The following is a 17,959-nucleotide window of genomic DNA, read 5'->3' on the forward strand; positions in this document are numbered from 1 at the left end:
ATACGAAACAAATAGTGTATATATTTTTAAGTACAGTGTCTTAAGGTAGGAACCTTACATTTTGTGATCTCAACTGACTCATGTATCCTGTTTTCATAGTTCCTCTGATTTTATGATTAGTGTTATATTTTCATTATTTTATAGTTTTAAGCCTATCCTGTTTTACATTTCTTTCTCAGATGGCCAAGTGTGATGGTTGTAAACGACAGGGTAAGCTAAGTGAGTCCATAAAATGGCGAGGAAACATCAAACATTTCTGTAACCTATTTTGTGTCATGGAGTTTTGTCATCGTCAGCAAATTATGAATGACCCTCTGTCACAAAATAAAGGTAAAGTTAAACTTGGCTAAGGGGGTCTTTATGTCAGTCCTAAGTTACTATCAGCACACACAGTTGTAAATAATAGAATAAAACAAATTTCACTGGAGTCAAATAGCCTGAATTTCCTTAAATTTTCCTGTAAGAATTCTTAAAGATTGCTCTTGAGGGAAAATTAATCCTGATGCCTTTTGCTATCAAAATCAAACACACCAAGGAATCAATAAGCATATAAGCACTGATTTTGTAGGAAAATTAGATTTGATTGAATTTATCTGTACATAAATAACTTACACTAAGGGATATATGCTATTCAGTTAATAAACCAGAAATAAAAACAGAACATCAGGGCAAACAAAGGAAGAGGATATAAGTATGTTAATATGGTTGCTGTGACTGGTGCCAGATTTGATCCAGAGCTTGCTTGTAGCCAAGGAAAAAAGAACAACACATTAATTATATCAGAAAAAATAAAGTAGACCAGTTCTTCACAGGTAGCGAAGTTTTTCCTGGCTAAGAATAAAATAATTTTGCAAGTAGGACAGCTAATGTGGTCAGAATATCCAGGTGAGTAGATATGTGGCGTGTTCTGAAAGTAGCTCTCTGAAGTAGCACTTCTCTGTGTTAGACTAAAAACATCTGATGTTACGTTCTCTCCTCAGAGCCTGGCGTGCTGCTGAATTTGCAGAATTCATGTGCTTTGACGTTAAAGTCTGGCCTTTGCCTGCCTTTGCCATATTATTAATCATCACCTTAATCACATATGCCTTGCATTAATCTTTTGTGTTATCATTCATTCCGTAAGACCAGTCAGGGTGGTGGTAGAATTTTCATTGTATAATGTGGGTTAACAAAGCCACTGTTTTTATGTGGATGGACAGCTACATCACCAACTTACTTATAAAAATTAGCATGTTAAATTTTTATTTGAATCAAGCTTAGGTGTAGGAATTTTAGTATTCACTAATGGAAAAGTCCGGTTAATCCTGAAGCTGATACCTGTATTTTCACCTATTAAGTATCAGTTGAAGTTTATAATTTAGAGAATCAGGTACCCTTTAAGTCCTAATGAACACTAATCTGAACAGAGTCACCCAACCCAACATTATACAGAGTTAGATATTTGCATTGTACCTTGAAACTTAGCTGTTAAACAGGGTTTTTTTTAATGTGTGTGTGTGATCCTTTTGTTTATACTAGGTCTTACCTTTTTGTCTATTTTAATCAGTAAATATTTCTAAGGCACAAACTGCTTCAGTGGAGCTCCCTTCTGCAAGGACAAATACAATACCAGTTATAACCAATGTGGTGTCATTGGCAAAAATATCTCCTGCCCAGCTCACAGAGAATGTTGTTTTAAAAGGTATGACTTGATGTAAAGGCATTTGGGTAGACTGTAGAGGTGAGTGTTGTCTAGGGTAAATAGCTCTTATTGGTAATGTTTACATATATGTTTATATGAGGAAACATGCCCCTCTGTCTCTGAGGGAAGTGGGTAGCAAGCAGGGTGGCATGTATAGGGAAGGAAGTGGCATGTATAGTTTATTTTTTTAAGAACCCAATTGATTTTATTTATTTATTTATTTTTCTTTTTGAATTTTATTTATTTTTTTATACAGCAGGTTCTTATTAGTTATCCATTTTATACATGTCAGTGTATATATGTCAGTCCCAATCTCCCAATTGATTTTAATATCGCTGCCTTTACCTTCGGAGATTCTAATACAGTAGGATGGAATTAGGCCCAGGAATCCCTACCTTTACCAAGCACCCCAGGTAGTATTGATGCCAAGTTTCCTTGTACCATTTTTTGAGAAATTCTGGACTAGGCTCTAGACCACCTTAGCAAGAGGAAAGTAACCTCTTGGTTTCAGTGTTTACTTCTGTATATTCTAGGGATAATGTTATTCTAGGGATAATGTATGTTTTAATTTATAACAGGTGCAGTTAATACTAAAGAGGCAGCAAAGATCATTGAAGATGTAAGTTTTATTAAATATTTTCCTGATTAATGCCCCTTGGGTTTCGTTTAGTTTTGGATATAGCCTTCTAATGTATGTCTGAGTTCATGTCTATTTGCTGCTTAGTCTTTTTAAAAAGTAGAGTAATATATTATGCACTGATTTTTGTTTTTGAATCTTAAAGTTAGATCATTATTAATAAGAATGCATCCCTGATTTTACTGTGTTCTGGTTCCTTAGTTTCTTTAAATACTTGTTAATTCCGTCTGGTTGCTTATTTTTCTCTTTTACTACATTCAAGTATTTTTCTTTTAGACTAGAAGGTCTCTTGAAAAAGTTCAGTATATTGTTGTTTTATGCATCTTTGAATTATATGAGGCTGAAAATAGTGCAAAATAAAAATATATTTAAATTCCCACTTTATTGTGAAACTTCCCAAGATTAAAAAAAAATTTAAAGAAATACATAATTTCAAATCTGGCAGGCTGAAAGAATTGCAGACTATCTCACTGTTGTCCCATGTCAGCATCACTTTAGCAGGAAAACAAAATTCCTATCATCCTTTATCAATATCACATGAACTTAATGTGTCAGATCTTGAGTTAATGTTTTCAGTCACTGTTGTGTTGCTCTCTTAACATTTGCTCTTGATACAATTCAAATCTTTTTTTAAATATTGATATCATATAACAGTGTCATTCAGGTTCATTAAGTGGTGATGCTATACTAAAAAGTGTGCCCCAAATTCTAAATTTGGAGCAGAAGTTAGATGTGATAAAACTTTGTGAAGAAGGCCAGACCATTGCTATGATATCTCATGCTGTTAATTTAGGAGAGTGCACCCTGCAGAGTATTAGAGATAATGCTCAAAAAACCCCAAAGCAGTATTAAAGCAGGTACATTCTTTAGTTCACAAAATTATCTTGTAACCAGGCAAGGATAATGGAATAAATGGAAGAAATCCTGGCAACACAGCTGCAAAATCAGTGCTGCCATAATGCATCCCTAAGGCCAAGCTATCATCTGTGCTAAGGCATGAAGTATTTTTGATGATTTGAAAGGAGGCAACACAGACAAAAAGGTTTACTGCAAGTCATGGCTGGCTTTCCAATTTTAAAGCCCACCAAGGTTTTAAGAATATAAAAATGAGCAGGCCAGCTATATCTGCTAACACTGAAGCTGTCAAAACATTTCAGCTTTACCAGAACTTAAAGAGGCTTTAACTTGGAAGACACCATAACATCTGCTAATAAAGAAGCTATAACGGACTTCCCTGGTGGTGCAGTGGTTAAGAATCCGCCTGCCCATGCAGGGGACATTTGTTCAATCCCTGGTCTGGGAAGATCCCACATGCCGTGGAGCAACTAAGCCCGTGAGCCACAACTGCTGAGCCTGTGCTCTAGAGCCCATGAGCCACAACTACTGAAGCCCTCTCGCCTATAGCGGGTGCTCTGCAACAAGAGTAGCCACTGCAGTGAGAAGCCTGCGCACCGCAACAAAGTAGACCCTGCTCGGCCACAACTAGAGAAAGCCCGCGTGCAGCAACGAGGACCCAACACGGCCAAAACTAAATGAATTAATTTTAAAAAAAAAGCTATGAAAATGGTAAAGAAGGTAAATTTGTGCAAGGTTGTTGAAAGGAATGTTGAAAATTTGCTTGGGTTGTTGCCCAGGGATTAATAAAGGAAGACTTGCTAGAATTAGAAAAACAAAGGTAGCAGGAAGAGGGCCCCAGCAATTAGCCTGGGTCTTTAACACATCAACTAGCAGTGAAGTGACTGGCATAGACTTTTGACCATATTTCAGCAACCAGTTGCTGTATTTGAAGATGATCCAAATGTGGATTGCGGTTCCATGGTGGCAAGGCGAAAGACGGACAGTGTGTCTGCATATCAAGAAATCCTCAGTGAAAAAAGAAAAAATGAGAAAAAAAACCAAACCATGTTAGATTCATTAGATTCATTCTTTAGCAAAAGTCTTCCAGGGAATCAGACCAGCTTTCACCATAATGTGGAGAGATAGTTTATTCTACTTAGTTCGATATCTCTTAACTCTCCCATTATTAGTGTTGTTGGAAGATGGTGATAACTCTACTTAATTATTTTCAGGCAGTATACCACATTAGTTAATGAACTATCATTAAGTTAATTTTGTGTCTATATGTGTGCTATGTATTGTACATTAAATTATATCTTAAAATTACATTATTAATAGATCACCGTGTTGTAGGATTAATAGTTTTGTTATTAACTGCCTAATTGTATAATGAATCATTGTTAATGTACCTTATATTAATAAGTATTATTAATATGTATTATAAAAATATTCTATATTGGTTATAGGCTTATGACTCTGATAATGCATCCCTCCTCTACTTTATATGTATGGGACAATTAGTCTTGAATTATGTTGGTTTTGAATTATTCAGGATTTTCAGGAACATATCCCTCATATTAAATGTGACTGCCCTATATATGTTTTCCCTATATGGAGTATTTCTGTAATTCACCAATCATTTAAACTATGTTACAGAATAGTTCTGATTAATATTTTCAGTTTAGTCTATAAAAAGTATAATAATAAATAATGTAGTATTTTTATGATTAAAAAAAAAAAACCTGACAGTTTTAGAATCTTTTCTTTGTTTCTCTGGGACTTTGGTCTGAATCTCTTCAGGTTATTTAAGTGGTCTTAAATTTGGGGGAAAGGTGAGATACAGGGAAGTGCAAAGAAGAGAATATACTGCAAATGTCAGCAAACTTTTTCTATAAAGGTCTAGAGAGTAAATATTTAGCCTTTGCAGGGCATACAGTCTCTGTTACAACCCCTCACCTCTGCTATTGTAGTGCAGAAGTACCCATAGACAATACATGAGTGAGTAAAACACTGGAACAGTAAAACTTTATTTACAAACATAGGTGGTGGGCCCATGAACCATATTTTGCCAACTCCCTGTTCTACTGTATTCCCTCCATCCAGAATTAACCATTGATAGATTTGGCTTATTAGCTCACAGTTTGTTTTTTTTTTCTTCTACCCTCCCTTTTTTCTCCTTTTTAAAAAATGAATCACTACCTTCAGTCCTTTTTCACAACCCTAGATGCAACTACTGTTCTGAGTTTGGTGTGTGTCCTTTCAGACCATTTTTAATCTTTCACATTCATATATACACATCCATGGAAAATAATTAATGTTATTTTTTAAAATATCCATGTGATATTTAATAGATTTGGTACATTCCTATTGCTGCTGTATAATATTGTATATAGGTACCATATTTTATTTATCTATTGCCTATTGATAAACATTAGATTGCTTCACTATCAAAAATATCTGCTACAGTGGACATTCTATGTCTCCTTGTGCACGTGTGCAGGTGTTTGTCTAGTGTAGACATGGAATTACGGAATTTTGGCGACAAAGTGCATTTGCATTTTTAGTTTTCAAATTGCCCTATAGAGTGGCTGTTCCAGTTTTCATTCCCACCAGCAGTTTATTTTTGTACTCATTTCCCACAGCCTTACTGTTATTTTATGTTGTCAGATTTAAACTTTTTTTTTTTTGCCAGTCTGTTTAGTAATATCTTGTTTTATTTTACGTGTCACTGATTACTAGTGTGTTTGCTTATATTTCTGTTTTTGAACATTTGAATTTTCTTTGAATTTCCTGTTTTTAATTTTTCCCCATATTTGTGTTTGTCTTTTTCTTATGGATTTCTTTTTTTAATATAAATTTATTTATATTTATTTAGTTTTTGCTGCATTGGGTTTTCATTGCTGCACGCAGGCTTTCTCTAGTTGCGGCGAGCAGGGGCTACTCTTCATTGTGGTGTGCGGGCTTCTCATTGTGGTGGCTTCTCTTACTGCATAGCACAGGCTCTAGGCACGTGGGCTTCAGTAGTTGTGGCACGCGGGCTCAGTAGTTCTGGCTTGTGGGCTCAGTAGTTGTGGTGCATGGGCTTAGTTGCTCTGCGGCATGTGGGATCTTCCTGGGCCAGGGCTTGAACCCGTGTCCCCTGCATTGGCAGGCAGATTCTTAACCACTGCACCAGGGAAGTCCTGGGTTTCTTTACATTCTGGATTTGCCTTCCTTTCTACTTATAATTTTTACCAACACAAAAACATGCAGTAATCTTTCCTACCTGAAAAAAATCCTTCTTTAACACCATGACCTTTCAGATACTGTCCATTTCTCTGCTCTCCATTTTGGAAAAACTCCTCTAAGTGTGGCCTCTACTTGCTGCCACCATTTCCTTATCTGTTATCTTCCCTTAGCTCACTCTAGTCAGGCTTTTGTCTGCACCACTCCACTGAAACTATTCTTGTCAAGATCTCCATCAGTGTTTAATTTGCCAAATCCAGTGGTCAATTTTCAGTTCTTGTTCTACTCATCCTTTCAGTAACATTTGATACAGTTGATCTCTCCTTCATTCCTTGAAATACCTTCTTCAACTTCTAGGTCAATCATTTGTTCCTTATGTCAATCTACATTTCTTTGTAAGGGACTCATTATAGTCCTGTGGTTTTAAACCACCTAGATGGTGGCTGATTACCAGATTTATTTCTCTTGCCTTGAACTCTGAGCTCTAGATTCACATATCCATCCAACTGCTTGCTTGACATTTACTCTTAGATTGTGAATAGCCATCTCAAATAAAGCAGAGCTGTTTTATTTCCCCCAAAGTTCCTCTCCAGTGTTCCTTCTTATCACTCCTGTTGCTGTCTTCTTAGTCTGAGCCACCATCATCTTTCTTCTGCATTGCAGTGACCTCCCACTTGTCTTCCTCCTTCCATTTTTGCCCGTTTTTTTTCCTCCACACTATTGCCAGAATGATCATCTTAAAACACAAGTCAGATTGTCACTCCAGTGCTTTAAAAACCTTCAGTGAAATTCTGAAGAAAGAAGAATAGAGAAGGGGAAGAGCTAGTTCCCAAAACTATAGGATAACTACAAATTAAAAAAAATTTTTAAAAAAATTTTTATTGGTGTATAGTTGATTTATAAGGTTGTGTTAGTTTCAGGTGTACAGCAAAGTGAATCAGTTATACAACAAATTTTATAAGGCTACATAGTTGAAACAACAAGAAGCCATGGATAGAAAGCTCAATAGAAAAGAAGTCTAGAAATAGACCTAAAAATATATATATATATATATATATTTTTCCCCATATTTGTGTTTGTCTTTTTCTTATGGATTTCTTTTTTTAATATAAATTTATTTATATTTATTTAGTTTTTGCTGCATTGGGTTTTCATTGCTGCACGCAGGCTTTCTCTAGTTGCGGCGAGCAGGGGCTACTCTTCATTGTGGTGTGCGGGCTTCTCATTGTGGTGGCTTCTCTTACTGCATAGCACAGGCTCTAGGCACGTGGGCTTCAGTAGTTGTGGCACGCGGGCTCAGTAGTTCTGGCTTGTGGGCTCAGTAGTTGTGGTGCATGGGCTTAGTTGCTCTGCGGCATGTGGGATCTTCCTGGGCCAGGGCTTGAACCCGTGTCCCCTGCATTGGCAGGCAGATTCTTAACCACTGCACCAGGGAAGTCCTGGGTTTCTTTACATTCTGGATTTGCCTTCCTTTCTACTTATAATTTTTACCAACACAAAAACATGCAGTAATCTTTCCTACCTGAAAAAAATCCTTCTTTAACACCATGACCTTTCAGATACTGTCCATTTCTCTGCTCTCCATTTTGGAAAAACTCCTCTAAGTGTGGCCTCTACTTGCTGCCACCATTTCCTTATCTGTTATCTTCCCTTAGCTCACTCTAGTCAGGCTTTTGTCTGCACCACTCCACTGAAACTATTCTTGTCAAGATCTCCATCAGTGTTTAATTTGCCAAATCCAGTGGTCAATTTTCAGTTCTTGTTCTACTCATCCTTTCAGTAACATTTGATACAGTTGATCTCTCCTTCATTCCTTGAAATACCTTCTTCAACTTCTAGGTCAATCATTTGTTCCTTATGTCAATCTACATTTCTTTGTAAGGGACTCATTATAGTCCTGTGGTTTTAAACCACCTAGATGGTGGCTGATTACCAGATTTATTTCTCTTGCCTTGAACTCTGAGCTCTAGATTCACATATCCATCCAACTGCTTGCTTGACATTTACTCTTAGATTGTGAATAGCCATCTCAAATAAAGCAGAGCTGTTTTATTTCCCCCAAAGTTCCTCTCCAGTGTTCCTTCTTATCACTCCTGTTGCTGTCTTCTTAGTCTGAGCCACCATCATCTTTCTTCTGCATTGCAGTGACCTCCCACTTGTCTTCCTCCTTCCATTTTTGCCCGTTTTTTTTCCTCCACACTATTGCCAGAATGATCATCTTAAAACACAAGTCAGATTGTCACTCCAGTGCTTTAAAAACCTTCAGTGAAATTCTGAAGAAAGAAGAATAGAGAAGGGGAAGAGCTAGTTCCCAAAACTATAGGATAACTACAAATTAAAAAAAATTTTTAAAAAAATTTTTATTGGTGTATAGTTGATTTATAAGGTTGTGTTAGTTTCAGGTGTACAGCAAAGTGAATCAGTTATACAACAAATTTTATAAGGCTACATAGTTGAAACAACAAGAAGCCATGGATAGAAAGCTCAATAGAAAAGAAGTCTAGAAATAGACCTAAAAATATATATATATATATATATGTATATGAGAATTTAGAAACAATCAAGGTGGCAGTTCAGATCAGTAGGAGAGATCTAGATTATTTAGTAAATAGTGTTGTGACAACTGAGTAGACATATGGAAGAAAATACAGTTGGATTTCTACCTCCTAAGTTAAACCAAAATGATGTCTAGATGGAGGAAAGTTTTAAGTTTTAAAAAATAATGAAAGTACTAGGAAAAAGTATAGGAAAGAATTTTAGTGCAGAAGTGGGGAAAGTCTTTCTAAATATGTCACAGAACCCCAAACCCATAAAATATTTGTAAGGAAAATTCAACTACATTTCAAAGCCAAAGACACATGAAAAAAACAAGGTTGCAATTTATGCCATAAAAGGCTATTTTTTTCCATATGTAGAGAGTTTCTGTGAGTCAGTAAGAAGACCCAACACCCATTAGGAACATGGGCAAAAGTATGATCCATCAGTTTACAGACCAGGAAATAATAGTTCTTAAACACATGCAAATAATTCAACTTCAAGATTAGAGAAATGCCATTTAGAACTACAGTTTTATCAGATGGCAAAGATAAAAATGATGAATAACACTGTTAAGGCATTTTACATATTGCCAATGGCAGTTGGTAAAACTGCTACAGAGGGCAATTTAGTAAAACCTATTAAAATTTAAAACATAAATACCGTTTTACCCAGGAACTCCAATTTTAAGAATTTATCCTTCAGGTATATTTTGCACATTCATCGTCCTTACTGCCAGTCAACCAAGAACTCCCAGACTGGTCAGAATTATTCCACCAAGGTGGAGGCCTCCGTCAATCACCTGGTCAGCCTGCCTCTGCTGGCCTCCTACACGTACCACTCTCTGAGCGTCCATCTCCACCATGGTCATGTGGCTCTGGAGAGTGTGGGCCCCTTCTTCCGAGTCTCCTGAAGATGCAAAACCAGCGCAGTGGCTGTATCCTCTTCCAGGGTGTGCAGAAACTGTCCCAAGATGAGTGGGGTAAAACCCTGGATGCCATGGAAGCCACCGTGGTTGTGGAGAAGAGCCTGAACCAGGCCCTTTTGGATCTTCATACCCTGGTTCTGCCTGTGCAGACCCCCATCTCTGTGACGTCCTGGAGAATCACTTCATAGATGAGGAGATGAAACTCATAAAGAAGATGGGCCACCACCTGACACACCGGCTGGTGTTAGGCTAGGCTGGGCGAGTATATCTTTGAGGGGGCTACCCTCAACTCAAGAAGGGCTAGGAGCCTCCAGCCCAGCTGGCTTTGAGGGGCCCCTCTGTTATCCCCCCGTGTCAGGGTTTCGGTCTGAGCCTCTTCCTGCAGCCACTAGGCAGCTTTTTAACCACGCTGGAGCCCTCTCCCAAGCCATGGACCCAATGGAAACAATAAAGCTTTTGCAGGAAAAAAGAAAGACCTTGGTCTACAGATATACTAGCACATGAAGAATCAATTTGTATGTAAGGATATTTATTGTAGCATTGTTTATAATAGCAAAAGATTTGTAACATTTAAATGTTTAGCAGCAGGGACTCTTCAAATTACATATAGTACATTCAGTGTATAAAGCTGTTACTAGGCAGCTTTGTATAAAGTTTTATGAAAATACCTCCAAGGTAGTTTGCTAAGTGGCAAAGCAAGGTGCTGAGCCTTGCTAATAATATGCTACCATGTGTAGTCAGAAGCAACTTATTTAATTACATAGCCCATCTCTAGGAGGATGTATACGAAACTGGGAACACTGTGTTCAAGACAGTCTGGATAGATGGCAGACAGGTGTGGAAAACTTTTCATGTATACACTTTTATACCTTTTGAATTGTTACATCATTCAGCATTACTGCATCTATCACCTATTTAAAAAGTAAATTTAAATAACAGTAGTACTCCCTTATCCGTGGGGGATATGTTCCAAGACCCCCAGTGGATGCCTGAAACCATGGGCAGTACCGAACCCTATATATACACTATGTTTTTCCTATACATACATATCTATGATAAAGTTTAATTTATAAATTAGGCACAGTAAGAGATTAACAACAACAAAATAGAACAATTATAACAGCATACTATAATAAAAGTTATATGAATGTGATCTCTGTCTCAAAATACCTTATTGTACTGTATTCACCTTTGTCGTGGTGATATGAGGTGATGAAGTGAGGTGAAAAACGTAGGCGTTGTGATGAAGTGTTAAGCTTTTCCCTTTGCACTTGAAGGACACACTTTAGGGCTTTTCTTTGGCATATCTGAATTGCCAGCATCACTGCTCTTGCACTTTGGGGCCATTATGAAATAAAATAAGGGTTACTTGACTAGAAGCACTGTGATACCACGGCAATCAAGCTGACAACCAAGATGGCTACTAAATGACTAATGGACAGGATACACTGGACAAAGGGATGGTTAACTTCCTGGGCAGGACAGAATGGGACAGCAAGAGATTCCATAGTGCTACTCAGAATGGTGTACAATTTAAAACTTATGAATTGTTTATTTCTGGAGTTTTCCATTTAATATTTTCAGACTGCAGTTGACCATGGGTAACTGAAACGAAGGAAAGCAAAACTGCCGATGAGGGAGGCTACTGTGTACCGTTTGGTGGTTTCCCATCATGCTTAAAGTACAATCCTAATTTTCTGTTGTTTTTTTACTAAGACCTTCCAGGTCCTATACAAGTTGGCTTCTGCCGACCTTTCCAAATGTATCATTTTAGGCCTGGCTTAACTTTATTTCAGCCTTGTTCTTGTTGATGTTCCTTAAGCATGTCACGCTCTTTCCCACTTCAGGTCTTTTGCATCTCAGTCCCTCTGCCTGGAATCCTCTGACCTCAGGCATCGCGTGGCATGCTCTTTTGAATATTCATAAGGTCTTTGTTCAAATGTTTACTCCAGAATTACCTCTGCTCCACGCTGTCACTCTCCATTCCCTTATCCTGCTTTATTTCTTTCATAGCAGTTATTACTACCTGGAATTACACATTTATTTGTTTTACTTGTTTATATTCTGTGTCTCCCTCTAGAAGGTAAGGTCCATAAGAGCAGGACTTTGTCTTGTTTTCTGCTGTATGCCCAGGTCTAAGGACAGTGCCTGGCTTGTAGTAAACATTCAGTAAATGTTTACTGAATGAAAGAACATGTTTTAAATACATTCTCCCACTCTGTTGTTTATCCTTCAACCTTAAAGACCTTTGTTTGCAAAAGTTTAAAACTTCAAGGTAGTCAGTTGTATCAACCTTTTCTACTTTATTTTTAACTCTTTTGTGTTTTATTTAAGAATACTTCCTCTGAGTTCTGGTTATTTGAAAATTCTCCATTGATTTTAAAGTTTTAGTTTTTTCATGTTGAGGTCTTTAATCGATATGGAATATTTTTTTGCATATGGTCTGAAGTTGGATCTAAGTTTTCTGAATAGCCAATTGTCCTAATCAGCAGATTGTTTTCTTTGTTTTGATTGTACTTATTATTGGCAGAGTATTTTTTTAAATCAATAAATGGTACTGATACTGATTGAAGAATTAGGAATTAGTATATATTTTCCAAAGCAACTTTCTTGTACCACTCTTTTAGAGAATTATATTTCTCTTGATATATGTCACCTTTCAACTGATAGCAATATTAGTCAGTGAGAAGGTACTAAAAAAAAATCTCTCTGGTTTCTGGATTTTTTAACTAGGGAAGTACACAGACAGATGCCATGAAACTTCTGTCTTCCCAGTCTTTGAAGCTTTTAAAGAACAAAGCATTATTGTGCAAACCCGTCACACAGACCAAGGCCACCTCTTGCAAACCACATACACAACACAAGGAATGTCAGACAGGTATGTGTTGTTGTGCTTTCCACATGTAGTAAGTTTGTTTTCTGTTTTGTGTGCTTGTTTTTGATTTTTTAAGAAAGGAAAAGAAAGTCATTGACAATTTCTTAAATGTGAAAACAATTCTTGGATCACATACTTTGAACATCTAATTTATTCCTTTTGTATTTATTGTCATTAACACTAATAACTACTAAATTGAATCCATATGCACGCAAAGCATTATGTGTAGAGTGGACAAGCATCTTCTGTACATGTGCACTGCTTTTCAAATGTATAGACAGGCTATTGTAATTACTAAGATACGAATTTAGTTAAAAGTATTAGTGATTTAACCTTGGTTCTTTTTTTAAACACTGAATTGACTTACTAAGAGTATAACTATATGTCTGAGGTATTGGTGATTAGGAAAATTATTTGAATTCATACTTGAAAATATTGTACACTCTTGCCCCAATCCATGTTAACTGCTTTTAATCCCACTACCCTTATGTTTTCAGTTACTTTTATAGCCTACTCTGCCCAAAACATTTTTTTATTTTTGTTTTTAATGCTACTTTTACTTCATAGAATATATTTAAAAGCTTAGTCTGGGGACTTCCCTGGTGGTCCAGTGGTTAAGACTCTGCGCTTCTAGTGTGGGGGGTGCGGGTTCGTTCCCTGGTTGGGCAACTGAGATCCCACATGTGCTGTGCGGCGCAGCCAAAAAATGAAAGTGAAAGCTTAGTCTGTCAACAGCTAACCATGAGTTTTTATGTAGGATGCCTTTATTTTGGTAGGAGTCAAGGAGAATTCTGTTATCCTTCCTCAGTAAATTTGATTCTCTTATATTCCTGTAAAAATGATACACTCTTTGTTTACATGAATTTATATTAAATACACATTCACATGTGGAAGGTAGTAAGGGATCTGTGGACAGCTATATATGTGGGTATGTGTGTGCTTATACATTTTTGAATTTCTAGATTAAGTATTAGGATGTTTTCTGTATACTGTTGTAAACTACTTTTTCACTTGACATTGCACGAAAACATCATTCCACATCAACGTAAATTTAAATATACGTTGAGATTCTTAATGGATGCATAGATTCCAATGTATATAACGTATGGATATATATAATGTATATCCATCCTCCTAAGGTTGACATTAGATTGCATCTAGTTTTTTATATTATAAACAGTATTGAGTTAAGCTATATAAATGGATATTTCTCCACTTGTCTAATTATGTCCTTAGGATAAATCCTAAGTAGTGGAATTACTGATTCAAAAGCTCTCATAGAATTTTAAGGCTTAGATTTTGATATGTATTGCAAAATTGCCCTCCTGAAAAGTTATATGAATTTATGCTCCAATCAGCAATGTTTGAGAGCATCCATTTCTCTACACCTTCACTGACACTGGGTATTAAAACTAATAATTAACCCCCTTCCCCTCAACTTTAATTTTGAAAAATTCAAAATTCAGAAAGATTGAAAATACAGCACAGTGAACACCCTTAGATGAATATACGTAATGAATATACCTTTCATCTAGATTCACCAAATGTTAACTTTTTGCCAAATTTTTTCTCCTCTCAGTTTTTTTCCCCATCTTTTAAAAAGTAAAATAGTATATTCTTTTTTTTTGGTGTTAATTAATTAATTTTTGGCTGCGTTGGGTCTTTGTTGCTGCACACAGGCTTTCTCTAGTTGCAATGAGTGCGGGCTACTCTTCATTGTGGTGCGTGGGCTTCTCATTGCAGTGGCTTCTTGTTGCGGAGCACGGGCTCTAGGCGCGCGGGATTAGGTAGTTGTGGCACGCAGGCTTAGTAGTTGTGGCTTGGGGGCTCTAGAGCGCAGGCTCAGTAGTTGTGGCGCACAGGCTTAGTTGCTCCGCAGCATGTGGGATCCTCCCGGACCAGGGCTTAAACCCATGTCTCCTGCATTGGCAGGCGGATTCTTAACCACTGAGCCACCAGGGAAGTCCCTAAAATAGTTTACTCTTAACTTGGTGTATTCTGTGGACATCAGCCCTAATTCCACTAATCTACTGAACACATGGCACTGCTAGGACACATACCACTGCCTACAGTTTTACTACAGTCAGTGACCAAGCTTTGGGCAAAGAGAAATTCAGTTTTTTGTTTTTTTGTTTTTTTAAAATATTTATTTATTTATTTAGGCTGCACCGGGTCTTAGTCTTCGTTGCAGTATGCGGGATCTTTTAGTTGCGGCATGCAGGCTCATAGTTGTGGCATGCGGGCTTCTTAGTTGCGGCATGTGGACTTTTAGTTGTTGCCTGCAGCCTTCTTAGTTGCCTCATGTGGACTCTTAGTTGCGGCATGCATGCAGGATCTAGTTCCCTGACCAGGGATCGAACTCTGGCCCCCTGCAATGGGAGTGTGGAGTCTTACCCACTGGAGCACTAGGGAAGTCCCAAGAAATTCAGTTTTTAATGGCATCATGGAAGTATTATGGTTTGTGTTTAAACCTTAATTAGTGTATGCTTTTGACAAATATAAATAGTAACAAAATATAAATTTTAAACACGGGGAAAAACATAAAGAACATTGCTTATTTGTTCTTGAAAATAACAGTGATTCAAATATTTCATTCAGATTTATCTATGCCTAACGAGAAAAATGATGCGGAACTTGATTCTCCACCTGCAAAGAAAAAAAGAATAGGTTTTTTCCAGACTTATGATGTGGAATATTTAAAAGTTGGTTTTATTATCTGTCCGGGATCAAAAGAAAGTTCACCAAGGCCACAGTGTGTCATCTGTGGAGAAATTTTATCCAGTGAAAACATGAAACCAGCAAATCTTTCTCATCATTTGAAGACAAAGCATTCAGAATTAGAAAACAAACCAGTAGATTTTTTTGAACAAAAATCTCTTGAAATGGAATGTCAAAACAGTGCTTTAAAAAAGTGTTTACTAGTTGAAAAGTCACTTGTGAAAGCTTCTTATTTAATTGCTTTCCAAATTGCTGCCAGCAAAAAGCCATTTTCCATTGCTGAAGAAGTAATTAAACCATATTTAGTAGAAATGTGTTCAGAAGTTTTGGGTTCCAGTGCTGGAGACAAAATGAAAACCATTCCTCTTTCTAATAGTACAATTGGACACAGGATTGATGAACTATCTGCAGACATTGAAGATCAGCTGATTCAGAAAGTCAGAGAGTCAAAGTGGTTTGCCCTTCAGATAGATGAGTCATTAGAAATCTCAAATACCACCCTTCTTTTGTGCTATATTCGTTTCATTGATTATGGTTGTAGTGATATAAAAGAAGAATTATTATGTTGCATTGAAATGCCTTCTCAAATGACTGGTTTTGAAATATTTGAACTAATAAATAAATATATTGGTAGTAAATCTCTGAACTGGAAGCATTGTGTTGGTCTCTGTACAGATGGGGCTGCAAGCATGACTGGTAGGTGTTCTGGTTTAAGGGCAAAAATTCAAGAAGTTGCCATGAATACAGTGGCATTTACACATTGTTTTATTCACCGTGAACATTTAGCAGCAGAAAAGTTGTCTCCGTGCTTACATGAAATTCTTTTGCAGTCAGCACAAATTTTAAGTTTTATAAAGAGCAATGCGTTGAATTCACGAATGTTAACAATTTTGTGTGAAGAGATGGGGTCTGAGCACGTGAATTTACCACTTCATGCTGAAGTACGTTGGATATCAAGAGGGAGAATTTTAACAAGATTATTTGAATTACGACATGAAATTGAAATATTTTTAAATCAAAACCATTCAGATTTGGCCAAGTATTTTTTTGATGAGGAATGGGTTGCAAAGCTGGCCTACTTATCAGATATTTTTTCACTTATAAATGAACTAAATTTAAGTCTCCAAGGATCTATGACTACTCTCTTCAATTTGTATAATAAAATCGATATACTTAAGAAAAAGTTAAAAATGTGGTTGAAGCGCATGCAAGAGAATGATTATGACATGTTCCCTTCATTTTCTGAATTCTCAAACTCATCAGGCTTAAATATGAGCAGTATTGCAAGCATTATTTTTGAGCACCTGGAAGGACTTTCTCAAATGCTCAATGACTGTTACCCACCAGAAGACTTGTGTTCAGGAAATTTGTGGATAATTAATCCTTTTATGAATCACCAAAATAGTAATCTCACGGACTTTGAAGAAGAAAAACTAGCACAGTTATCGTCAGATTTAGGATTACAATCAGTATTTAAATCAATGTCTGTAACTCAGTTTTGGATAAATGCAAAGGCAAGTTACCCAGAACTCCATGAAAAGGCACTGAAATTTTTATTGCCTTTTTCAACTATTTATTTATGTGATGCTACGTTTTCAGCTTTGACTGAGTCAAAACAAAGAAATCTCTTGGTTTCTGGCCCTGCCCTACGACTTGCAGTCACATCTTTAATTCCGAGGATAGAAAAATTAGTAAAGGAGAAAGAATAGTAATGTGCATATTGCTTATTATCAAAGTCTATACGTTTGTGTTAAATTTTGTATGAGATAAGTATCCTAAAATATAAATTCCTAATGTGGATGTGTGTTCTCGGTGATTAAATAAGTGTTTTAATAATTTTTCTCTTTTCATTGAGGAATTTAATAATTACGCATTTATACATAATTATATATAATAGTCCAAGGTAGAGAACTTAGCTATTTTACTGACTGATCAGATAATTTGGATTAGTGACAAAGATGTAGGTAATGAAAGGCCCAGTTTATAATGTAATAGCTAGCACACCTGGATGTTGAAACTGCTTGGTCTTTAGAAGCACATAGGACATTTCAGTCTTCAGCCTGCCGGCTACCTACCCAGCAGGTTGTGGGTAGGTAGAAAACAAAGATCCAAGCAGCTCGGCTATCAGGAAGTGGAAGCAGCAGGAGAGTTTGAGACCCCTGTTAGGGGCCTCTCTGGCTCTCTAGACCAGGGCTTGGCAAACCTTTTTCATAAAAGGCCAGGGCTTGGCAAACCTTTTTCGTAAAAGGCTGGGTAATGAATATTTGAGGCTTCGCAGGCTGTAAGGTGGGAACTACTCAATTCTGCTGTTGCAGCACAAAAGCGGTAGACAATACGCAAAGTGTGGTTCAATAAACCACAGTTTATGAACTTATTTATGAACACTGAAACATGAATTTCATATAATTTTCATGTGTCATGAAAGCTGCCTTAAAAATGTAAACAAACAAACATTGTTAGCTGAGGGAGGGGAAGGGAGTAAAACCAGAGCACTTTCTGAATTTGTCATAGTTTTCTCATCCA

The 17,959-nt window shown here is 36.8% G+C and overlaps 1 protein-coding gene across 1 annotated transcript in view; it reads left to right on the plus strand.

Annotated features, from left to right (window-relative positions):
• ZMYM6 (zinc finger MYM-type containing 6) overlaps positions 1-17,252 on the plus strand; it is a 43,922-nt gene extending 26,670 nt beyond the window's left edge. Inside the window, exons 11-15 of the mRNA XM_007453846.1 lie at positions 180-330; positions 1,547-1,681; positions 2,260-2,300; positions 12,577-12,721; positions 15,317-17,252. Of these exons, the coding sequence (XP_007453908.1) occupies positions 180-330; positions 1,547-1,681; positions 2,260-2,300; positions 12,577-12,721; positions 15,317-17,145 (2,301 nt within the window). The 3' untranslated portion in view covers positions 17,146-17,252. The remainder of the gene's footprint in view (positions 1-179; positions 331-1,546; positions 1,682-2,259; positions 2,301-12,576; positions 12,722-15,316) is intronic.
• The last annotated feature ends 707 nt before the right edge of the window (positions 17,253-17,959 follow it).

Source organism: Lipotes vexillifer, unplaced genomic scaffold (genome assembly GCF_000442215.2).
Source record: "Lipotes vexillifer unplaced genomic scaffold, Lipotes_vexillifer_v1.1 scaffold213, whole genome shotgun sequence".
Lineage (NCBI taxonomy): Eukaryota > Metazoa > Chordata > Mammalia > Artiodactyla > Lipotidae > Lipotes > Lipotes vexillifer.